The sequence below is a fragment of the Leiobunum rupestre genome, chromosome 4, assembly GCF_980474605.1.
Source record: "Leiobunum rupestre chromosome 4, qqLeiRupe1.1.hap1, whole genome shotgun sequence".
Classification (NCBI taxonomy): domain Eukaryota; kingdom Metazoa; phylum Arthropoda; class Arachnida; order Opiliones; family Sclerosomatidae; genus Leiobunum; species Leiobunum rupestre.
This window is the reverse complement of record NC_143387.1, coordinates 22,010,708-22,034,160: the sequence shown is the minus strand read 5'-3', so window position 1 is coordinate 22,034,160 and position 23,453 is coordinate 22,010,708. Positions and strand designations below refer to the sequence as shown.

Genomic DNA, 23,453 nt, shown 5'->3' with positions numbered 1-23,453 from the left:
TAGAATTGGAATGCTTGTAGTGGAATGTTTCGATAAAATGTTTGAAATTTATATTCCAGAGAGGAATCCTGACAACTGCGATCCCTCCAATACCTTTATGACAAATTTTGAATTGTTGTCCACGAAAATTGAGACATATTGTCCTTCCTATAAAAGATAATTTCATTTCAAAATTTAATTACACAAGCGAAAAACATAATTTCATTTCAAAATTTAATTACACAAGCGAAAAACATAATTTCATTTCAAAATTTAATTACACAAGCGAAAAACATAATTTCATTTCAAAATTTAATTACACAAGCGAAAAACGTAATTTCATTTCAAAATTTAATTACACAGCCACGCAGCGGTCAAAGCGAGAAGTTCATAAAATTTGCTGGATTTTCGTATGCTAAGCAGACCTTTTGTGTTTAATACTAGCAAATCGCCTGCCTAGAAGATAATAATTCCGCAGTTTGTGAACAACATATTGATCATGAAATATATTCACACATTTGCAAACAAATGGTCTCAATATAAAATTGGAACTTTTTGATGTCATATTTTGGCTTTAAGACCCAAGAGCCATTGTCCAAGTTGGTAACTTTCTATGCATAATTATACTGGAAGTAAGTGTCCTCTTGCGTCGTATCAAGCGCAGTAAAAACTCACACAGTCTCCATAATATAAGAAAGTTTAGAACATTGCAGCCAAACAAAAGGTTGTAAATTATATCTTTAAAGCGATACACCCAGTTGCTGTGAGTGACGGTTACAGTTTTCTAATTCAAAACCATTTACAGTTGCAATTTCTAATTCAGAAAAGGTACGTCTACAACCCTACAAGTTCCATTACGTTTTCGGGCGGTGGTTTATCTGTCTATTAGCGCGCTCTTAGTTTACTCGACCGTTACGAACTCGTAATTATATTTTATAATTAAAATGCCAATTATATATAAATCAATCCTCGGGCTAAAAAGTTTAGTCTTTTTTGATACATCGAAGGGAGAGTTAAGGAGTACCATGTAAAATATAAATTAAATCCTCCCAAAATGAAGATTGATATTTACACTTATGACGTCGTAAAGGTAATCGTAGTGAGGCCGAATAGAAATGACACGGTGAAATGTTTACTTTTGAGAACGTTTTCTACTTAATTTTTAATATTTTTTACTAAAGCATATAAATGACGAATTATCGTAGTATTTTTTAACGAAATTAGCCTTTGTTGTGGAAGTATGCCTTTAAATGAAGTCACCTTTTCCTCATCTGTTAAAATTTGTTTCACATATGGAAAATATCGTCACATTTCTAGCAACCCCTCCTCCAATAAAGAGGGATTAAATTTATCCAATAAAGTCTCATTGAATTATGTTCATTCAGCAGTTTTCATGACGAAAATATGAGCCTTTCGCTGTCCACTCAGGTAGTTTTTAATTGAAAATAGACACTTTTCGTATTTCTCTAAACGTGAAAAGAGAAGGCCAGTAACACTAGACAGGTTAGGCCACCCCTTAAAAACGTGAAACTTGTATTAGTGTATAGATGTAACTTGATTGCGTACAAACTACACTCCAGGACGTTCCCCCGTTCCCTTTTTCAAGTGGTGGATGTCTAATATGAGCGAATTAGATTTTTAAGTTACGTTTAAAAAATTGTAGTGCTATTGTTTTACTGTTGTTAACAGAGCAAAGTGTCAATGAAATGGTACAAAAATGTATCTTACTTCTAAGTAGAGAATTCCATTGAGCGAAATTGTGAATTTTCTCCCAAGTTCCAAAAGAGAAGTTGACTCCAATGATCTGAAATTATATTTTAATAAATACAAGGAAATTGAAGTGGTCTAGAAGTTAAACCGACAATAATATGACAGATTGTCAATATATTTCTATTCCATTTAACTCTTTAACTAATTCCGAAAATTACTTAAAGAAAGTGAGGAGCTTAATGTTATTTTCTCGTGTTTTTGTCCTGATTACTCATTAAAATTTCTGAACTAGTCACGCATTGAGTTTGCATTTTCCGCAGAAGCTAACGGAAGTAATTACAAAAAACGTCACCAAAGTTGTCAGGTGAATCTGAAAAATCTGATTTTCATGGGAAAATCATTTTAGACGTTTTCTGACATGGTAATATCAATGATAATTTCTTGTGCATTATTTATGCCCATTACCATGCTCAACACTGTTTAGTAGTAGACTATTTGAGGGAACTTCTAACTCTGATGGCGTGGCGGAGTGGTAAACACTTTCGCCTTGCGGCAAGAGGAGGCACGTTCGATCCCAACTTGCGGCACTGGGTGAAAACTAGGATCAACTCCTTCCGCGTAGAGTTTGTAAGTTATCTCCCTACTGCCTAAAATAAGTATGAGAAGCGGTTCCACCACCATCCTACGTATTATAACCCGGTCATGTAAATTAATGCCAATCGAAGTCGCTAGATGACCGCAGAACCAACTGTCAGTGATTGGTGGATATAACGTAGCTCATGCTCTAGTGTCCCATGTCTACTGATGATATGTGGAACAGTTAAGTATGCCTTTTTGGGGATAGGGGGACAGATTTAAAAACGAAGACCAGTGGACAAATTTATTATCAAGAACAGCACCGCGCATGTTTCCATACCAGACTGAATGAGAAGAATAATTAAACTTCGGGAAGGAAACGCACCTGATTACCTTTGGGACAAGTTTAAGATATCAGTGACCTTTTTCTGTTAGTAAAAAACTCTGATAGTATAGGTAAAAATCGGTTTTCTACCCTCAAATCTGACAATTGAACAAAAAAATGTGAATTGAAATACGTACACGTTTTTGTCACACATGGAATCTATGCATAAAAGGAGCGTGACCACGTCGCCTGGGCCCACCGTTTTCTTCTTTCCAGATGGCGCCCTGTTCAAGATATGCACTGACACGTAGAAGACATAAAAGCCCTTCTTCGTTATTTTAAACCTTCCTTCCTCGGAGGACTCGGTTTCTCCTCGGTGAAATGCCCCTCGCATGAATGGCTATAGCAGAACAAAAGTTTAAGCGTTATAAATTAAACTAATTAGCCAATTTCAGTTATTTTTGGAAAGTGATTTTAGAGATATTGATTAGATAGGGTAAATAGTTAGAAAGCACCACCTTAGGCCCAATCTAGCGCCGTTTTATGCCTTTAAACCATTGGTACGTTCAGTAACAGTCAAAGGAAAAAAACCCGATGGATTTGATATTTTTAACCGATGAGCTTTTTCGTCATAATGACGTCGTAAGTTGCTGAACTCTTTTATTCAGTCATCGGTGTTTTTTAAAATGGCGTAGCATTTATAGTAGTTTTACGTCAGTAATGACGTCAGTCATCGGAAAAACCGACTCTTCCAGCCGATGAATTCAGTGAGTAACCGATGACTATCGTGACGTCAAAACCGGACACGCGACAAAGCGTACAGTAGGAAACCGATGTCAGCGATTACTAATCGGTGAGTCCGATGAGCGCTGCTGAACGTACCCCGGGTGGTAGGTTACAATACGAAGGAGGGTCGTGGCAAACCCTCCATTCCACGTGAGCCAACAGCTCACTTCACTGACTATTACCGTTAATCTCCACAAGTTTTTATGGAAAGTAGAAATCAAAGAACTCGAGGATTTTTTCCAAGTTTCCACCTAGTACCATAAGCTGGCGCGAAAGTGGTAACCAATCCGCCACCACAATTTAGTGTTCCTATTTTATTTAAAGTTACTTAAGTATAATGCCATTCATTTTTATATGTTTAGTAATAGAATGCGGTATTTTACGTATCATTTCGAGTGTTATAAATTGTTTTTTAAAGTAGTAATTACATCGGAACGAGTATGATACTGCCCCCGATGTACATGCACACAAAATATCATAATTTACATTTATACTAGTTTAAGCAACGCTTCATTATCACCGACCCAAATGGCAAAATATTTGTCATCGTCGAAAGAATATTCAAATTAACCGATTTTAATGAAATGTTTAACCGAGAAGTGGTGTCGTAATGCCAAGGCTAAAATTTATTTTCGAGGTCTATGTGAACCTACGATTAATTTTTAAATTAAATTTGTTTCTGAAAAAATGAGTTTTGGGTCTAGTGTAATTTTTAAAATACTGTAACGCAAGATAGAGTGTACCTGGTTTAAATTCTTTATTTCAACGAACGTTTTCCTGGCAATTCTAATGTCGGAACTAAGTCTCCAAATGAATGCAACGGGAATTCTCGGAATGATGGCTGTGGAATCGATGTCAATCAAAGGCGGCAAAAGCAGAGTTTTGTTGGAGTTTAATACTGAAGTACAATTTTCCCCGCACTAAAACACAAAACAATTAAGAACAAGAACTGAATTGTCTTTTGAATACTATCGCTTACATCTGTATCTACAATAAGCTGAGTTCGTTTTTCGGCCACATCTGTGAAATGCAAAACATTCATTTAGTAACTAAGTGTTAAGTTATTTACAGTTTATTTTTATATAAAATAAAACCATGTTATTTATTAAAGCCGAAGTTTCGTCAGGGTCTTAATTTTTCTAGTAATTCTTTCTACCGCGATAGCTGTTATTTGTTATTATGTCTAATAACACTTGGTTAGATTTTTTCAACTGTTATCAAAATAAGATTAAAAAATCTTTTAGCCATCTTTAGATAATAGTTCACAGTAGACTGAATAAAAGCACTCAATTAAAATTAGTTTCTTATACTGACCTTAAAATCTGATGTATCGGAGATATCAGATACAGTAAAAGTTACTTTACGAGAGGCAATTCTTTAAAACAGTTCATTTAAATTAGATAAAAGCTTTTATTATTTAATTAATTAATTAATAATTAAAGGCAATAAAAGTCGCTAGAGGACTTGCGCATAGGGTGGTGCCTCGATTATTATGCTAATGTTATTTATTAAGAGTTAGAAATGAGAACCACTACTAGAGAGTGTACGTATAATCTTAGTTAACTAAAACCCAAGCTTCAAACCAGGCTTTATTACAATGGTTAGAAAGGGTAGTAAAAGGTGTATGCAATACCACGAACAAGGTCTCTGAAATTCTCAAACATTTCTTCTTTGGTGACATTGGCTCCAGATGGTCCTCTGGGACCTCTCGGTCCTGGAGGTCCTTGGGGTCCAGCCGGACCAGGCTGAAAATAAATAAATATTGTCAATCTTAAGTTGAGAGTCAAATCGAGTTCTGCATTGCCAATATGTAAAAGATTTAGATTAGACTCTTGTTTCCGATAAAATAAAAAATATAATTTTTTCTTGCATTCGAAAAGGTGTTCAAAAAGGCAGAACATGCGCTTCTGATTCTCGTGGGCATTTTTAGGATATAATAAAAGTAATTTTTTTCAGAAAAATTAGTTAAAATCCAATTTTGATTACCCAAGTTGTTGTACGTCAACAAATAGGCAACACTCAACTAATTTTTAAATTAACGGGCCAAAGAATAAATCGAAAAAATTTACGCAAATTTCAAGTAGCGCCTCCCTTCCCTACCCCGTGTAAGCAGATTTGGCATTTTCAAGAATTAGTTCCGAAATTAGAACGATTCTGTGGCCTTTAAGTAAATTTAAATAATTTATAAATTGGATATATTTATAACGGTATATGTCTTGAAAGGAATTGGAATTCCTGTGTGAAATACTTAATTAGCTATTTCACACTAATTTTTAAATATTATAATTAGGTACATTTATCATTTAAATTATTCCTTTTTTAGAAGGGTAGAAGTTACCTTCTAAAAGAATGTGCTATATTTTTCAGCCAAAGGGACCATACATTCAATACCTCCCATCATTGAATATCATTAAGAAACCATGTGTTTCTGTTAGTACAGTTCATTAATTAATTAATTAAAATGATATTAGTCAGTAAAGAACGATCGGTTTCCTACGTTATTTCATTTAATTAATTTAATTAATATTCTAATTTGACGATTAATTGTTAATAAAGGCATGTGCTACGAAATAAAAATTTTAAACTTTGTAGGTAAGACATTTCGCCGCCAGAGTTACTATATAATCATTCCCGCATATATTGAATTCGTATACATTTATTAAAGCCATTAAAAGTCGCTCGATGTCTTGTGGTGTTTTGGGTATTAGCTTAGCTGATTATTATTACACCAATGGCAATGAAGCCTTAGACATTCCAAATATATGTATCAATAATATCACAATGACTTAACTATCTCGAACATCATCAACCATAGCAAAATTCGCTTCGACAACCAAATAACATTCAACTAAAAATTAACGATTGGGCAGAAAACCACTGAGCTTGTGTAGAAAGTTCTTAAGTTTTGGGATGGTAGTGGCGTGGGTAATGTTATTTAGAGGTCGGGGATGGTTAACTTTTATTAAATAGATAAAGCTCTAAAAATTATTCGTAAAACGTTTTGATCAAGTAATTTATATTTCTGTATTATCCGATTAATTTTTTTTATAAATTTTGTAAAATGAATCGGTAAAACGACGTTTTTTTCGATATAAAGCTCAAATTTTACGAATAATACATGTTTTTTATCATTTTCCGAAATATTAACCGGTAAATTTCTTTGTTTACATTTTTTTCACGAAAAAAATCAATTTAAACATGGATAATGATTAACCGTTACCGACCTCTAATGTTATTTAAAAATAGCCCCGCTAAAGCAATGGCAGACGAGTAACGACATCTATGGATCAATTAATGAAGCTCCGTGGCTATTTATTAATCATATAGCATTGATTTCGAGCCCAAAAAGGCCGACAGCGAATAACGAACACAAGCCGGGACTAGCGGCGTAGTCCTGTAAGGTGGGGTGGCTGAGTGGTTAGCACTTTAGAGCTTAATCTATTGAATAAAAGTTAACCTTCCCCGACCTCTAAATAACATTACCCACGCCACTACCATCCCAAAACTTAAGAACTTTCTACACAAGCTCAGTGGTTTTCTGCCCAATCGTTAATTTTTAGTTGAATGTTATTTGGTTGTCGAAGCGAATGTTGCTATGGTTGATGATGTTCGAGATAGTGAAGTCATTGTGAAATAATTGATACATATATTCGCGTCTCATTCGAGAGCATCATCAGACTAGTAGAGATGTTTTTAACTTGCTTTTATTGCGTAATTAAAGTTGTAATGTTTTAAAAAATTATCTCTTATTTTATACGTAAGTTAGTCTTCTATTTATTTTAAATAATTAAAACTTACCAAATATCTGCCTCCACTTCTGACCCGTTGCTTGGCTTTGGCAGTTTTTTTGTTTCTTGCTTCCGCTCGTTCTGTATGCCGAAGGAACGTCAGCCAAGTGTGGCGAGGGTCAAACGGCATTGGACGAACCTATCAAAACGGAAGTGATATTCGTTTATTTGGTAATTTTTGTTTATGATCTATTGGTTTTAGACTTGGGGTAAAAACGACTAAACTATCACCATAAGACTATCAAGGCCGCCCTAAGTTTGAAATTGGCATAAAGACGCATGTATTCAGCCCTAGTTAAAGAAATATAATCTACGCTACCTTGCGGAGAAAAAGAGCAAACCCTCCCAACCCCCATCACCCCGACAACCTGCTACCTCTTGTAACCCTGTAGCATGCATTGGGGGATTTGTTCATAAGTTTCAGTTTATCACCACCAGATGGATTATTGTAGCCAGTTTGGCCAGTATTTAGCCTAACGTTAAAATCCCATTCGTTTCAAACTTAGGGGGGCCTTGATAGTCTTAGGGTTACTTATTTATTCAATTAAAAAAAAGATTGAACAGACAATGATCAATTTCTTAAGTGATTTTCTGATCCAAAGAAAATTCCGTTGGAATAATTTATAGAGTTTAGAAGAGGCGTGGATTGGAGAGAGAAACAGTGTAGCTAAAGGGTAAGATGATATTTTATATTACAGACAGTTAAAATTAATTTGGTATTGAGGAGGTGTTAAAGAATGCAACTAGGTTTACCAAACGGTTATTTTATTATCGAATTTGTTCAGTTTACACAAAATAATAAACAGGTTAAGCTACCCCTTGAAAACGTGAACGGGAAACCTGTAGGAATGTAGAAAGTAGACAATAAAGCTACTTCTACACTCAGCTACAAGTTCCTCCTACACGTTTTCGGGAGGTCAATTAACTTTTCTAATCAATCAGAGAACTTCAACCAGTGGCGTAGCCAGAAATTCGTCAAGGGGGGGGGGGTTCGAAGTATGTGTATGTTAAGAGGGGGTCGAGAAGGGGGTGGGAATTTAGTACAGTCAAAGGTAGTTCCAAGGGGGGGTCTAGACCCGGAAACACCCCCTTGTCTACGCCACTGACTTCAACTAACACCCCGGTTAAGCTTAAGGATCTTGTACATTGAGATACGTATATTTATCAATTGTCTCCATTCTATCGAATTCGTTCACTTCAGCTCAATGCATTAGTTTTACGATCATTTGTGTCAATAATATATGTATGACCAAATCATGAAGCCGTCTAGGTTTCAGTTATGGCAGTGTTCGAAAGACAGTGTTTACGTATCTGCAATACTTAGCTCCGAATACTACTGGCTCGTGAATTAAGCAAATAGACTTTAGCTTCATCAAATGGGTCAACCACTTATTAAGTTATTTACTGATATAATAAACTAAAGTTAAAATATTTCCATATCTAAAATATGTGAAGTATTCGTAGAACAGAAAAAAACGATAATAAATTGATCCCTGCATGATTTGACCATATGTAAAGAAGGCGTTTCCTCCAGAGGCCATTGGGCGGGTAGAGGCAATTTGCTTTACCCTGGAGCATTGTTGCTAGTTACTTTAAATTACAATACATATTCAATAATTCCTTTAACTAATATTCACTTATTTAATCACAAAATAACAGCGATATTACAAGAACTAGAAATGTTTTCTGAAATATATTACCGCAGTGTGTGGCCTTTGAGATCGCCTGGCATCATTTTTCATTTGATCCACTAAGGGTAATCGTAAAGCCCCCTATATAGAAAGGAATTAAAAAAACTGGTTATATTCTTAATCTTATACATTGAAAATACGCTTTAAACAAAATATGATTCCATATTTGCCTGTGTTTTAGGCCCACGGCTGAGGTATCGCACTTTGATAATATCTCACACTATTAGATTCATTTCAGAAAAATAATTATTCCAGAGGGATAATTATTCCAGCCATATAATTATTCCAGAAATATAATAATGATTTCCGAGATATAATGATTCCAGAGATATAATTATTCCAGCTATAAAATTATTCCAGCTATATAATTATTCCAGATATAATTATTCCAGAAAGATAATTATTCCAGAAAGATAATTTTTCGAGAGAGATAATTATTCAAGAGATATAACTATTCCAGAGGTATAATTATTCCAGAGATATAATTATTCCTGCTATATAATGGTTCCAGAGATATAATTATTCCTGCTATATAATTATTCCAGAGAGATAATTATTCCAGAAAGATAATTATTCCAGAGATATAATTATTACATAAAGATAATTTTTCCAGAGATATAATTATTACATAAAGATAATTATTCCAGAGAGATAATTATTCAAGGGATATAATGATTCCAGAGAGATAATTATTCCAGATATATAATGATTCCAGAGAGATAATTATTCCAGAGATATAATGATTCCAGAGAAATAATGATTCCAGAGATATAATTATTCTATATATATAATGATTCCAGAGATATAATGATGTCAGAGATAATTATTCAAGAGATATAATGATTCCAGAGATATAATGATTTCAGAGAGATAATTATTCCAGAGATATAATGATTCCAGAGATATAATGATTCCAGATATATAACTATTCCAGAGGTATAATTATTCCAGAGGTATAATTTTTCCAGAGATATAATTATGCCAGCTATATAATTATTCCAGAGATATAATTATGCCAGCTATATAATTATTCCAGAGATATAATTATTCCAAAAAGATAATTATTCCAGAGAGATAATTATTCCAGAGAGATAATTATTCAAGAGATATAATTATTCCAGAGATATAATTATTCCAGAGATATAATTATTCCAGAGATATAATAATGCCAGAAACATAATTATTCCAGTGATATAATGATTCCAGAGATATAATGATTTCAGAGATATAATGATTCCAGAGATATAATTATTCCATCTATATAATTATTCCATCTATATAATTATTCCAGAGATATAATTATTCCAGCTATATAATTATTACAGAAAGATAATTATTCCAGAGATATAATTATTCCAGCTATATAATTATTCCAGAAAGATAATTATTCCAGAGAGATATTTATTCTATATATATAATTATTTCAGAGAGATAACTATTCCAGAGGTATAATTTTTCCAGAGATATAATTATTCCAGAGATATAATTATTCCAGAGATATAATTATTCCAGAGATATAATTATTCAAGAGACATAATGATGCCAGAGAGATAATTATTCCAGAGATATAATGATGCAAAAGAGATAATTATTCCAGAGATATAATGATTCCAGAGATGTAATGATTTCAGAGATATTATGATTCCAGAGATATATTTATTCCAGATATAATTATTCCAGAAAGATAATTATTCCAGAGATATAATGTTTCCAGAGATATAATGATTCCAGAGATATAATTATTCTATATATAATGATTCCAGAGATATAATGATTCCAGAGATATAATGATTCCAGAGATATAATGATTTCAGAGAGATAATTATTCCAGAGATATAATGTTTCCAGAGATATATATATTCCAGAGATATAACTATTCCAGAGGTATAATTATTCCAGAGATATAATTATTCCAGCTATATAATTATTCCAGAAATATAATTATTCCAGAAAGATAGTGATTCCAGAGATATGATGATTTCAGAGATATAATGATTCCAGATATATAACTATTCCGGAGGTATAATTATTCCAGAGGTATAATTTTTCCAGAGATATAATTATGCCAGCTATATAATTATTCCAGAGATATAATTATTCCAGAAAGATAATTATTCCAGAGAGATAATTATTCAAGAGATATAATGATGCCAGAGAGGTAATGATTCCAGAGATATAACTATTCTAGAGGTAAAATTATTCCAGATATATAATTATTCCAGCTATATAATTATTCCAGAGATATAATTATTCCAGAAAGATAATTATTCCAGCTAAATAATTATTCCAGAGATATAATTATTCCAGAAAGATAATTATTCCAGAGCTATATTGATTCCAGAGATATAATGATTTCAGAGATATAATGATTCCAGAGATATAACTATTCGAGAGGTAAAATTATTCCTGAGATATAATTATTCCAGCTATATAATTATTCCAGAGATATAATTATTCCAGAAAGATAATTATTCCAGCTTTATAATTATTCCAGATATATAATTATTCAAGAGATATAATTATTTCAGAGCGATAATTATTCCAGAGATATAATGATTCCAGAGATATAATAATGCCAGAAACATAATTATTACAGTGATATAATGATTCCAGAGATATAATGATTTCAGAGATATAATGATTCCAGAGATATAATTATTCCATCTATATAATTATTCCAGAGATATAATTATTCCAGCTATATAATTATTCCAGAAAGATAATTATTCCAGAGATATATTTATTCTATATATATAATTATTTCAGAGAGATAACTATTCCAGAGATATAATTTTCCAGAGATATAATTATTCCAGAGAGATAATTATTCCAGATATATAATTATTCCAGATATATAATTATTCAAGAGATATAATGATGCCAGAGAGATAATTTTTCCAGAGATATAATGATGCAAAAGAGATAATTATTCCAGAGATATAATGATTCCAGAGATGTAATGATTTCAGAGATATTATGATTCCAGAGATATATTTATTCCAGATATAATTATTTCAGATATAATTATTCCAGAAAGATAATTATTCCAGATATAATTATTCCAGAGGTATAATTATTCCAGAGATATAATTATTCCTGCTATATAATGGTTCCAGAGATATAATTATTCCTGCTATATAATTATTCCAGAGAGATAATTATTCCAGAAAGATAATTATTCCAGAGATATTTATTCTATATATATAATTATTTCAGAGAGATAACTATTCCAGATATATAATTTTTCAGAGATATAATTTTTCGAGAGATATAACTATTCCAGAGGTATAATTATTTCAGAGATATAATGATTCCAGAGATATAATTATCCAGATATAATTAATTCATTATTCCAGAAAGATAATTATTCCAGAAAGATAATTATTTCAGAGATATAATGATTCCAGAGATATAACTATTCCAGAGGTATAATTATTCCAGAGATATAATTATTCCTGCTTTATAATGATTCCAGAGATATAATTATTCCAGCTCTATAATTATTCTAGAGATATAACTATTCCAGAGGTATAATTATTCCAGAGATATAATTATTCCTGCTTTATAATGATTCCAGAGATATAATTATTCCAGCTCTATAATTATTCCAGATAGATAATTATTCCAGAGATATAAATATTCCAGAGGTATAATTATTCCAGACATATAATTTTTCCAGCTATATAATTATTCCAGAGATATAATTATTCCAGAAAGATAATGATTCCAGAAAGATAATTATTCCAGATAGATAATTATTCCAGAGATATAAATATTCCAGAGGTATAATTATTCCAGACATATAATTGTTCCAGCTATATAATTATTTCAGAGAGATAACTATTCCAGATATACAATTAGTCCAGATAAATAATTATTCCAGACGTACAATTATTCCAGATTCATAATTATTCCAGATATACAATTATTCCAGATTTATAATTATTCCAGAAAGAAAGAAATTACAGATATTTAATTATTTCAGAGATTAAATTATTCGAGAGATATATTCATTAAAGATATATAATTATTCCAGATTTATAATTATTCCAGACATAAGATTATACCAGATTTATAATTATTCCAGAAGGAAAGAAATTCCAGATATTTAATTATTTCAGATATATAATTATTCGAGAGATATATTTATTTCAGATATATAATTATTCCAGAATGTTAATTATTCCAAATAGATAATTATTCCAGAAAGAAAACGAATTCCAGATAGTTAATTATTCCAGAGATAAAGTTATTCCAGATAGATAATTATTCCAGGGATATTCAAATTCCGTTTATGCAATTGTCGCTTGGGGTAACACTATACAAAATAATATCAAATTATCAATCGCATTTTAATCATCCCAATACGAATATTAAGAAAAATATTTAATTTCGAATTAAACCATTCCTCTTTTTCAAAAAAGCTATAGATTTTTCTTTATCTACCAAAACATAAAATAAAAAAATATCTAATCGATATAAATCCTAGAGCTTAGTATACCCGTAACCAAAATATTATTATCTCCCCATTTTATTCAAATTCCAAAAAACTTAACCCCATTTTCTATAATGGTGTTAATAAATTTAACAGTATATATAAATATCTAACAGTATGCAAGACATTAAATGCAGCTAAACTGATGATAAAAAACATACCAACGTAACCAACAATATCAACTTAATATTTCTATAGAGTTAATGATTATGGTCTATTTATAAAAACACTTTAAAACTAAAAGTTAATAATATCAAAACGTAAAGGTCTTTCTTGTTGTGTTGTAATTTTTTGGATTTTGTAAAACATGATTATGTGAAATTTATACAAGTATTTTTAAATATTTAATGTGTATTTATTGTATCAGGAAACTATAGAGGTATACACTTATAATGCCTAAGGTTCCATTGGGACGATGATTATAAAATCATGGATTTGAAAACCTCAATTGGTTATCGTACTTAATAGTTTAAGTAATTAATAATAATTATAATGTTCTTCGCGAAAGAAGTGTAGTTATACCTAATTTCAGGTTTTTTATGGTTATAAAAGAGATAATCAGGTAAGCTAATAATATAATAACCATGATTAGGCTAAATGACGTGTTTTCGTCGAATTAGGGTAGCGAGGCGCGAGAGTTTTTGTCGTGAGTTTTCCCGCTTTAAGACACGCCCGTTTCTACGAGCTTCATCACGGCCGTAAAAATCTTCCTTAGACATTCCAAATGTATACCTACATAGTTTCCGGATTGTATGCATTTCCAAAACTGAGATATTAATTTTGCGTGCGAGCTATAAGTCACTTACGACTTGGCCCGCCACATCCAATGTATCAGTAAACAAACTATTATAACGAAAATAAATTGAATTTAATATAAATATTCCAAACGTATAATTATTCTAGAGATATAATTATTCCAGAGACATAATTATTCCATAAAGATGATTAGTCCAGATATAAATATTCCAGAAATAAATATTCCAGAAATTAAATAATTCCAGAGAGATAAATATTCCAGAAAGAAAATTATTCCGGAGAGATAATTATGAAAGAGATGTAATTATCCCAGAAATATACTTATTCCAAAGATATAATAATTCCAGAAATATTTTTATCCCAAAGATATAATTATTGCAGAAGGATAATTATCCGAGAAAGATAATTATTCCAGAGAGATAATCATTCCAGAGAGTTAATTATTCCAGAGATAATTATTCCAGAAGGAGAATTAACCGAGAAAGATAATTATTCCAAAGATTGTAACCCGGCCACCTGAATTGAGGGCTTCAAAAGTCGCATGATGACTTAGGCCTAAGGTGGTGCCTTGGGTATTAGCCTAGCTGATTATTATTATTATTAATTATTCTAGAGATAATTAATCAGAAATATAATTATTCCCGAAAGATTAATATACCAGAGAGATAATTATTCCAGATAAACGGTTATTCCAGAAAGAAAAAAAAAAACAAAATCTTGTCGGTATTTTATTCTGGTGTAAAACTTTTTAATAAGCTGTATACAAAGTTAAAAGATATTACATCGGTTGCTCTGTTAAAAAGTTAGTAAAACAGCATATCTTGGAAAGCTCTATTGCATAAATGTATTATGTATATTTTTTATTTTATTTCTTTAATTAACTTAGTAATTCTTAATTGATTTGCAAATTAACTTTCTAACACTTAATCTTTTTGTGTCCGTTAATTTTTTCTTTTTTTTTCCTTTATACAAAAAAGGGAACTCTTTTTACAAGTCCCTTTTTATTTATTTTTTTGTTTTGTCGGTTTTTTACAATTTAAAGAAGGTTGTTACCTTAAATTAAAAGGGCTATAAGTCGCTCATTGACTTGGCCCTAGAATACCTTATGTATAAAAATATATCAGATTGTCAATAAAACTTGAACTTGAACTTGAACTTGAACTTGAGATTAATATACCAGAGAGATAATTATTCCAGATAAACGGTTAATCCAGAAAGATTAATATACCAGAGAGATAATTATTCCAGATAAACGGTTATTCCAGAAAGATTAATATACCAAATAAATAATTATTCCAGATAAATAGTTATTCCAGAAAGATTAATATACCAGAGAGCGAGGGGCTAACCACTCTTAGAAAGTCTGTACACCGGATTACGCTAAGATTACCACTGCCAAAGGCAGGGACTTAAGATTACGCGTAATCCCATTAGTACAGTCAAAGTTACGGCTTTGTACACCGATTACGCGGAGTCCCCTCGCCAGAGATAATTATTCCAGATAAATAGTTATTCCAGAAAGATAATTTTTCCAGGGAGATACATATTCCAGAGATATTATTGTTCCAAAGAGATAATTATCCCAGAAATATAGTTATTCCAGAGAAATAATTATTCCAGGTTATAGATTATTTAGGTTATAGAATTGACTAATTTATTTAATACATTGCGTACAGACGGGGAAAACGTTAATGATTGCTAACTTTCCGCATTCATAACGAAATGTTTCATCGGATTTATCTTGATATAAATGGTTCATTAAAAGGTCATTAAAATCTTAATTTTAATAACTGGACCTCATTGTACCAACTGACTAAAATTATGGCAAGGGGAGGCTCCCCTATCCCCCCAAAGAAACGCCCCTGATTTTGTATATGTTCCAAATTTTCTACGCAGTTTTATCAAAGACATTTAATAAGCTTACATCTCGGAGCAGATGTTTGTAAAGTTCAGGCATTATAGGATTAAGTGGACGATTTCGAAAGATTGGAATACCTCTGTGAAAGTCTTGGGGAACATCCAAATAATGTGAACATCACCTTTTATATGATAATAAGTTTTTAATTCCCCGTCTTTGATCCAGAGCAAAATTATGAGTAACCCAAAATCGCCTTTTTTGGTACGCTGAACAAATAATTATATAAAACAAATGGGCAATTAGTTTATGTGGTAGACCAAATCCAGAATCTCAAACAATTAAACAGCCTACAAAAACCCGCAAAAATAGCCGACTGAAGGCAAATATTTAAAAATTACTTTTGATCTCAAGTAGGCCTCGCGATTATTTAAATATACTTGTAGACTAAACTAAAGCAAAAAGAAAGAAGGTTTTTGTTGAGCCCAGCGAGATGGGTTTTTTATTTATGTGTTAGCCGTCTGCGGCTCTGCCAAATATCTATCCAATTTCTTTTTCTTCCACAGTTGTATTAGTAAAATTAAAGACATAACGATCTTGAAGTTTAATAGTAAAATCGGATTTCTTTGGTAAAATATTCCTTTAACAGTGGGACTTAGTTATAAATTTGAATGATTTTGCCCGCATACGTTCGATTTAAAAATCTCATTTGAAAAATAATAAAAGTATTTAATAATTTCTTTTTTAAATGGTTTTTTATGGACAAAGCTAATCGACTTGAAGTTTTAAGGCATTCAATTCAAATTTAGAACAGTTTTCGCGTAACACAGATTAAAGGCAAATTGTTTTCTACTCCTCTAGTAATCTCGCTTGATCAGCCAATAACCGCATATTTCGTTTTATAAAACCAAGAGCTATAAGAATTACTACGCGGGCCTATAGATTTACCATAAAACGTTATATTTCTGACTCATTGGCCCATTACAAATTTATCAATGTCATACAAAAGGATTATATTATTCGCTTGATACTGAGATGAAAAGTTTGCACTTTTTCGTTTTCCAAAAATTTTGTTTCCCAATTCTACAAGACTAGTACTTAATCTGTGCTTGGAACATTTTGGTGTGCCACTTTTTTTCTTGATTGTAGGGGTAAAATTTACGTAAATAGGAAAGAAGAACGTTTGATTGATTTGAATTGCAGTCGGCTATATAAATTCGTCCGCTGCCTGAAATAGGATTGGCTTACGCGACAATGTAACATTTTTACTTTATTTTTTGCCTACACCTTAATGTACCACCTCAGTTGGTCTAAAATGTTTGAAAAAACAGGCTAAGCTATTTGTTCAAAATGTTGCTTAACTTTCTTTTATAAATAATTGTTGTATAAGAGTTTAAATTTTTATTTTGTTACTTTTCTTTGTTTCTGTAATTGTTTATTTATTGTTTGTTTTTTTTAATATATATTTTTTGAAGAAAAAAAACACACACAAACGCCGGTTAAAAGTCATAAGAATAAGCCGATCCTTCCGTGTCAGGGCGACTAACGCGCTACAACCGCTAAAGCGTCACTATCTTAATATTCATAGTGGTTCTATTAATTAGCGATACTAGCAGTGTCGTAGCCAGGAGGGGGGGGGGCACAGGAGGCACATGTCCCCCCCCCGAAACGTATGGTCGTACGTACAAATATTTTTATTTTTTTACTTTTTTTTCAATGGTGTGCCCCCCCCCCCCCGAAACAAAATCCTGGCTACGCTACTGGATACTAGCGAGATTCGACGAAGGCTAGTTCCGCTCAATAATGATAAATCAACAATTGCAGAGATAGCGGAAGTGTAATTACGAAACTTCGTTAGCAATGCCAATAATTAACAGTAGGTTAAATCTCTTGTATATTTTTACCAAGCTAGGGTGGTTCAGAAAGGTAGCCTGCCTTATTTAATAAGATGTCACGTACGAAAAGGTCAGGCTGATATATATGGTTTTATTTATTAGTGTAATATTAATATCAATATTTCCAAGTATTTAAAACACTTTGGGGTGGCGCATTTTGGGTATTTGGCCCAAGGCGCCAAATAGGCTTGCTACGGCTCTGCTTTGATCTGCATACCGTATTAGTAGTTAATGTTTACATTGAAACGTAAACAAATGAGCGAGCACGCCTTTTATGTCGCGTCAGCAGTTGATTGGCTGGAAATTGTACTATAAAGGTATACTTTACACCTTTCAACTACTGCATTTCAATAGCGTAGCCAGAATTTTGGTTCGGGGGTGAGGCGCGCAATTGAAAAAATAAATTGTACATACAACCATACTCCTGGCTATGCCACTAATAAATTTTATTGTTTCTAAACCTTTCCCATACCCTAAGCAATATATCTTTTAAAATTTTAATTCCATAAGCCTGAAAATGGAATTGTAAATTATGTTTTACATAAATTATTGAGTGTAAATTTTAGCAAGAGATTTGGAAGCATTCATCTCCGTAGTTTAAAAAGAACCAAAAATAAAGGACTGCTAAAACCCATACATTTTTTTCTCTTTCCCAATAATATTAAATCTTCGTTCAGGCGTTCGCTTTTCAAATATGCGATCTTAGAGATTTTAAGCGAGTCTTATCCAAACCAATAAACAAATAGTTTGTTCGCCACAAGAGTTTAAACGCATTTGAGATTCAACGTCTACGAGTGTACGCGAAGTTGATGTTGATATGGAAACATTTTTAATACTCGAGCTTCGTTTTATGATAAAATTTTCGATATAAATTCTTGAAATTTTATATCCAAGTCGAGCTAGAGAACGAGGAAGGAGCAATTCAGATTTATTAAATTTATTTTTATAATGGCGAAAATAAAATTTTACATTCTTTTTCTAACGGATATTCCGTAATCTGTAGTGATAAATTAATTTATTTATTCTTTGTATTTCGTATTCATTATATAATTCAAATTGAAATCCAAGAGCTAATATTTCGTTGCGTGATTACCAAAGTTATTTCTATAAATCTATATATATAAATGTCAAAACTAAAAGATGGACCCCAGAAAGATGATGAAAACCAAATATTTAAAAAGGGGGAAATTAACTTTCATAAATGAATATGTGGAAATGGGAGACTTACTATTGGTCTCGCCGGCTTCCAAATCACCGTTCCACTTGCAGAAATACGACTTCCCATTTTCCTGTTGTCTTTTACACCCGTTCTTGAATCCCTTTCGTGTTCCGAAGCCAGTACTTCCGGAAACGGAGATCTCCGTGTGGAATCGCTTCCGGGATTAGAATTTCTTTTGGGAAATCCCACGATAACCGGCACAAGAAACGCAGCGGCAAACAGTAAAAGTACTTTCATCGTTGTCAACTCGGATTCGGACACTTTTAAAAGTCCGTATTTTAAGCCGACGCTTTTTAAAATGTAACTAACCGTACCGATAGGTACTGCCTAGTACTGTCATAATGAATTATTGTTAAATTATACGTTTTATTTAATTATAAAATTTCAAATATCTCTGAAAGTAAAAGTCGAGAAAGCAAAGTGAAGTTTTCCACGGTGAAGTACGCCAGCGGAAGAAGCTCTTCTCAGGCTGCGAGCTCGACCTCTGACTGGGATTTCGTGGCGGTCGCTCTCTCGATGGTCCCTCCCTCTCCGTTGTAGTGTCCGATACGACAGCGTCTCTTGACGGGCGAACTTTGGCCTCGCGGGGGAACGAAATCTATCATGTGAAGAGTGGGTGGCTCACTTCAAAGCCAGCGATAATGGGGTGGCGCGCGACCAGCGCCACTGGCTGAGAGAGACGCGGATAGAATCCGCTGCTGACATTCGTTAATGCGCTTTTCCACGGAAGCTAATCGTCTCCTCCATAATAGGATTATCTGTTTCGTACGCGTACAAAGTATCTTTTAGTGAGGATGGCGTGCTTTTGATGGCTCTCGTTAAGACAATGACGTGTCTTCAAACGCCAGTTCGTTATTGTCACTTACAGAGAAAGAAGTTGTAGAGATCAAATATAAGATCTATACGCGATTTATAACGTGGGAGCCTTTTAGTCGATGCGACTGAAAACCACCCCAGGGACGTAAAAACGTGTACGTTGGAGGGGGTAAGGCAATTTAAATCCTGAGGAACCCAGCGCTCAGGAGTTGTTTTTTTGTCAGCGAAAAACTGTCAAAATCTAATGTTATTTTGTATCCCTAAAAGATTTAAGGGGTTAATAAACGCAAAAACGGATACAATTGAGTAATTTCCAAGTATAGTTCAATTAAAAAGTTATATTTATTCCAAACCAAAGACGTAGCTTGGATCATCAAATATGTTTTCCCATTTACGGTGATATTTATTCATGAAGTTTTTAATACATCTAACTCATCAATTTTACGTTTGGAACCGATTAAAATATTGTGGGGGGCCAATTACATTAGTTGCCCCTCTCAGACCAATATTTGGGACGTTCATTGCCCCGGGACCCCTGGTTCCTACGCCCCTCAGCCCCTGGAAAACCTAATTTCCGTTTTATGCCACCAGGTTTAACAGAAGCTCGCGTTAACTGGCGCTAGTTACTCTAGGTACAATCATAAGTCTCTAATATTATTCTATAAGTTTGTCACTTTGGGGAATATTTTACTAAGAGCTAGTAACGGAGTGACGTCATCACAAGAAGAAAATCTCCCCTAGCGAGTAGCGAAGTGCTATCAAAGGCTACGTGTGACGCGTTAGCAAGCGGACGCGAAACGTTGACACACTTATGTAAAAATACTATTCACTTATGGTATAATTGATAGCGCGATTTTTAGAATGAAACCAAGGAAAATGAGAAAATCTTTCCTTCTCGACATTTATTTACACAAGTTTTGCTTGATATGATTATTATATTTACAATGAGTATGGCAGTGGAGATATTGTTATAAAGATATAATATTCTAAATTCATGTGATGTCTTATCCATTCGGGAGTTTACCAAGTAAGTTGTGAGAATTGATTCTATATGACTTAGTATATTACTGAATATTGCAATTTATAATTTCGTAAACTTTACTTTTATTCTGGGGTATTATTCTGTAACAAGGGAAAAAATCTAAAAAAATGGAATTAATAACTGTACTCTTTACTATACTATGCTATAGGTGAAACCCTTTGATAATTTTATTTTCGGGTGATAAAATCTGTAAGAATGAAATGCTAGTGAGCGCATGATTATGTTGAAATTTTCTTATAAGCGTGAATATTTGATTTGATTTTACAAATTTTGTATTTATAATTTCTGCCAGGACAGATTTAGCAGTAGTACCACCATTTAATATTTGAATTTGATGACAGCTTTGGTAGTAGCACCAGCCTTTAATATTTGGCTTTGATGAAAGCTTTGGCAGTAGCCCCAGCCTTTAATATTTGGTTTTGATGACAGCTTTGGCAGTAGCACCAGCCTTTGTTATTTGACTTTGGCGAGGATTTTATGGAAGCAGCTACAATATCGAAATCTTTTTTATAATAGTTTCAAATTTGACCAACGATTACACCAATTTCCGTAAGGCGCCCAATCGTAGAACTAGAAAATATACACAGATTTTTCATGGTTTTGAGTTTTCGACAAAAGATGTTTTAAACAAAATATGGTACGCGTTTCAATTTCAATTGCTAATTTTTATATGTCCTTCAAAGGCGGATAATTTGAATTTTCAAGAAAAGGAATTCTAACGGTTTTCTCGGAAATACCAAGAACCGATTTACGTAAGGAAGAACTTGGAAACGAGTCAGTTTTAATTTCCATGTAGTTCTACAATTTTGTTTATATTATTTTTTTAAGATTCAGATTCCGCAATCTATTGAGCGATATCGAAAGTAATAATGCATAACTTTAATAAATATACTTTTGGAAAATACTGTAATGATAATGATAATTCTTAAATAAATTTTATTATTTTTATAATATGAAATATAAATGAGTAAAATTACATTACATATAAAATAAAAACAACAAAATAATATGGATAAATGTAATACAGAGGTATATTCATAGATTAATATTACAAAATATGTATTTATTAAAATAATATTTACGAATAACGTTTCGTATTCCTTTCAAGTGATGGCGTTCTTGACCTAAAAACCAGATGGAGTCTTAAATTCTTCTTGGCGTAAATTAGTTCTTGGAAATACCATACGCCATTGATCCCAAAGTTGCTTTAAACACTTGAACAAACAACAACGATATTTCTAAAATATATTTAAGCCATGTTACAAACACGCTCAAAATGATAAAAAAAGCCGTATCGATTGTGCTATATACCTACAGTTTGCTGGCGACTTTGCGTAAAATGGAAGCGCAGGAATTTCCAGCTGTGTTTGTTGACACGTCGCTCGTTGGTGTTCCTCTCAGCGACTACGACAGTAACCGGGTGTGAACGGTAATCTCGATATCGGAGAATAGCTCCGCAACAGAAAAGTGCCATTCTCCGATACAAGGCCCTAAAAATATCTCCCCCAAAACAAACGCTATAGAAAGGAGGAATTTTCTCTCTTCGACCTAGAAAAGTGGCACCATTATTCGAGACGTGATGGCGCGCCACAAAAGCCACCAGGGTTCTCTTCCAGGCTTTCCCCGATTTCGAAGCACGTGGCTGACGTTCTATCTGCACTCTTTCTTCAAACGAGCGAGAGGCTCCTCCCCTTTCACGAGAATGCGTCGGACAACGACGGATCTTTTTATTTCTTCTTTTATGGGCTGCTCTTTTGTCCGGCGCCTTTTGGAAGATAAAAAAAGTCAGGTGTCAAAATGTGATTTAAATATGTACCATTTTTATTTGAAGTTTAAGGGCTTTGTAATTATGTATAGCAATATAGTTATTTTAATTTTTTTCCATATGAAATTTAAATAAAAATTTAATTGGCGTTAATTCAATAATAAATACATTCGGAAATACGACATGCTGATGTAACATATGTATCCGTGTTCCAAAAATACAATTTTTTCATAATATTGCTGGGAAATAACGGTATTTTGATAAATACTGGAAAATAAAGATTTTTGATAAATACTGGTAAATAACGGTAATTTGATAAACACTGGCAAATATTGGTATTTTGATAAATTCTGGTAAATAACATTATTATGGTAAATACTGATAAGTAACGATATTTTTATACATACTGGTAACGGTATTTTGATTAAAACAGGTAAATAACGATATATTGATAAAAACTGGTAAATAATGGTATATCAATAAAAACTGGTAAATAATGGTATATCAATAAAAACTGGTAAATAATGGTATATCAATAAAAACTGGTAAATAAAGCTATTTTGGTAAATACTGGTAAATAAAGCTATTTTGGTAAATACTGGTAAATAAAGCTATTTTGTTAAATACTGGTAAATAAAGCTATTTTGGTAAATACTGGTAAATAAAGCTATTTTGGTAAATACTGGAAAATAAAGCTATTTTGGTAAATACTGGTTAATAAAGCTATTTTGGTAAATATTGGTAAATAAAGCTAT

General features: G+C 32.5%; 1 protein-coding gene across 1 annotated transcript; it reads right to left on the bottom strand.

Annotated features, from left to right (window-relative positions):
- On the bottom strand, window positions 1–19,312 carry LOC149947143 (adipolin-like). The gene is made up of 9 exons (XM_090170841.1): window positions 19,085–19,312; window positions 8,865–8,936; window positions 7,175–7,303; window positions 5,010–5,121; window positions 4,356–4,396; window positions 4,120–4,296; window positions 2,788–2,990; window positions 1,708–1,783; window positions 1–147 (listed from the first exon to the last, which is right to left on the bottom strand). Exons 1-9 carry the CDS (start codon window positions 19,310–19,312, stop codon window positions 49–51), a joined length of 1,137 nt encoding a protein of 378 aa, XP_090026967.1. The 3' UTR covers window positions 1–48.
- Window positions 19,313–23,453: the final 4,141 nt, after the last annotated feature.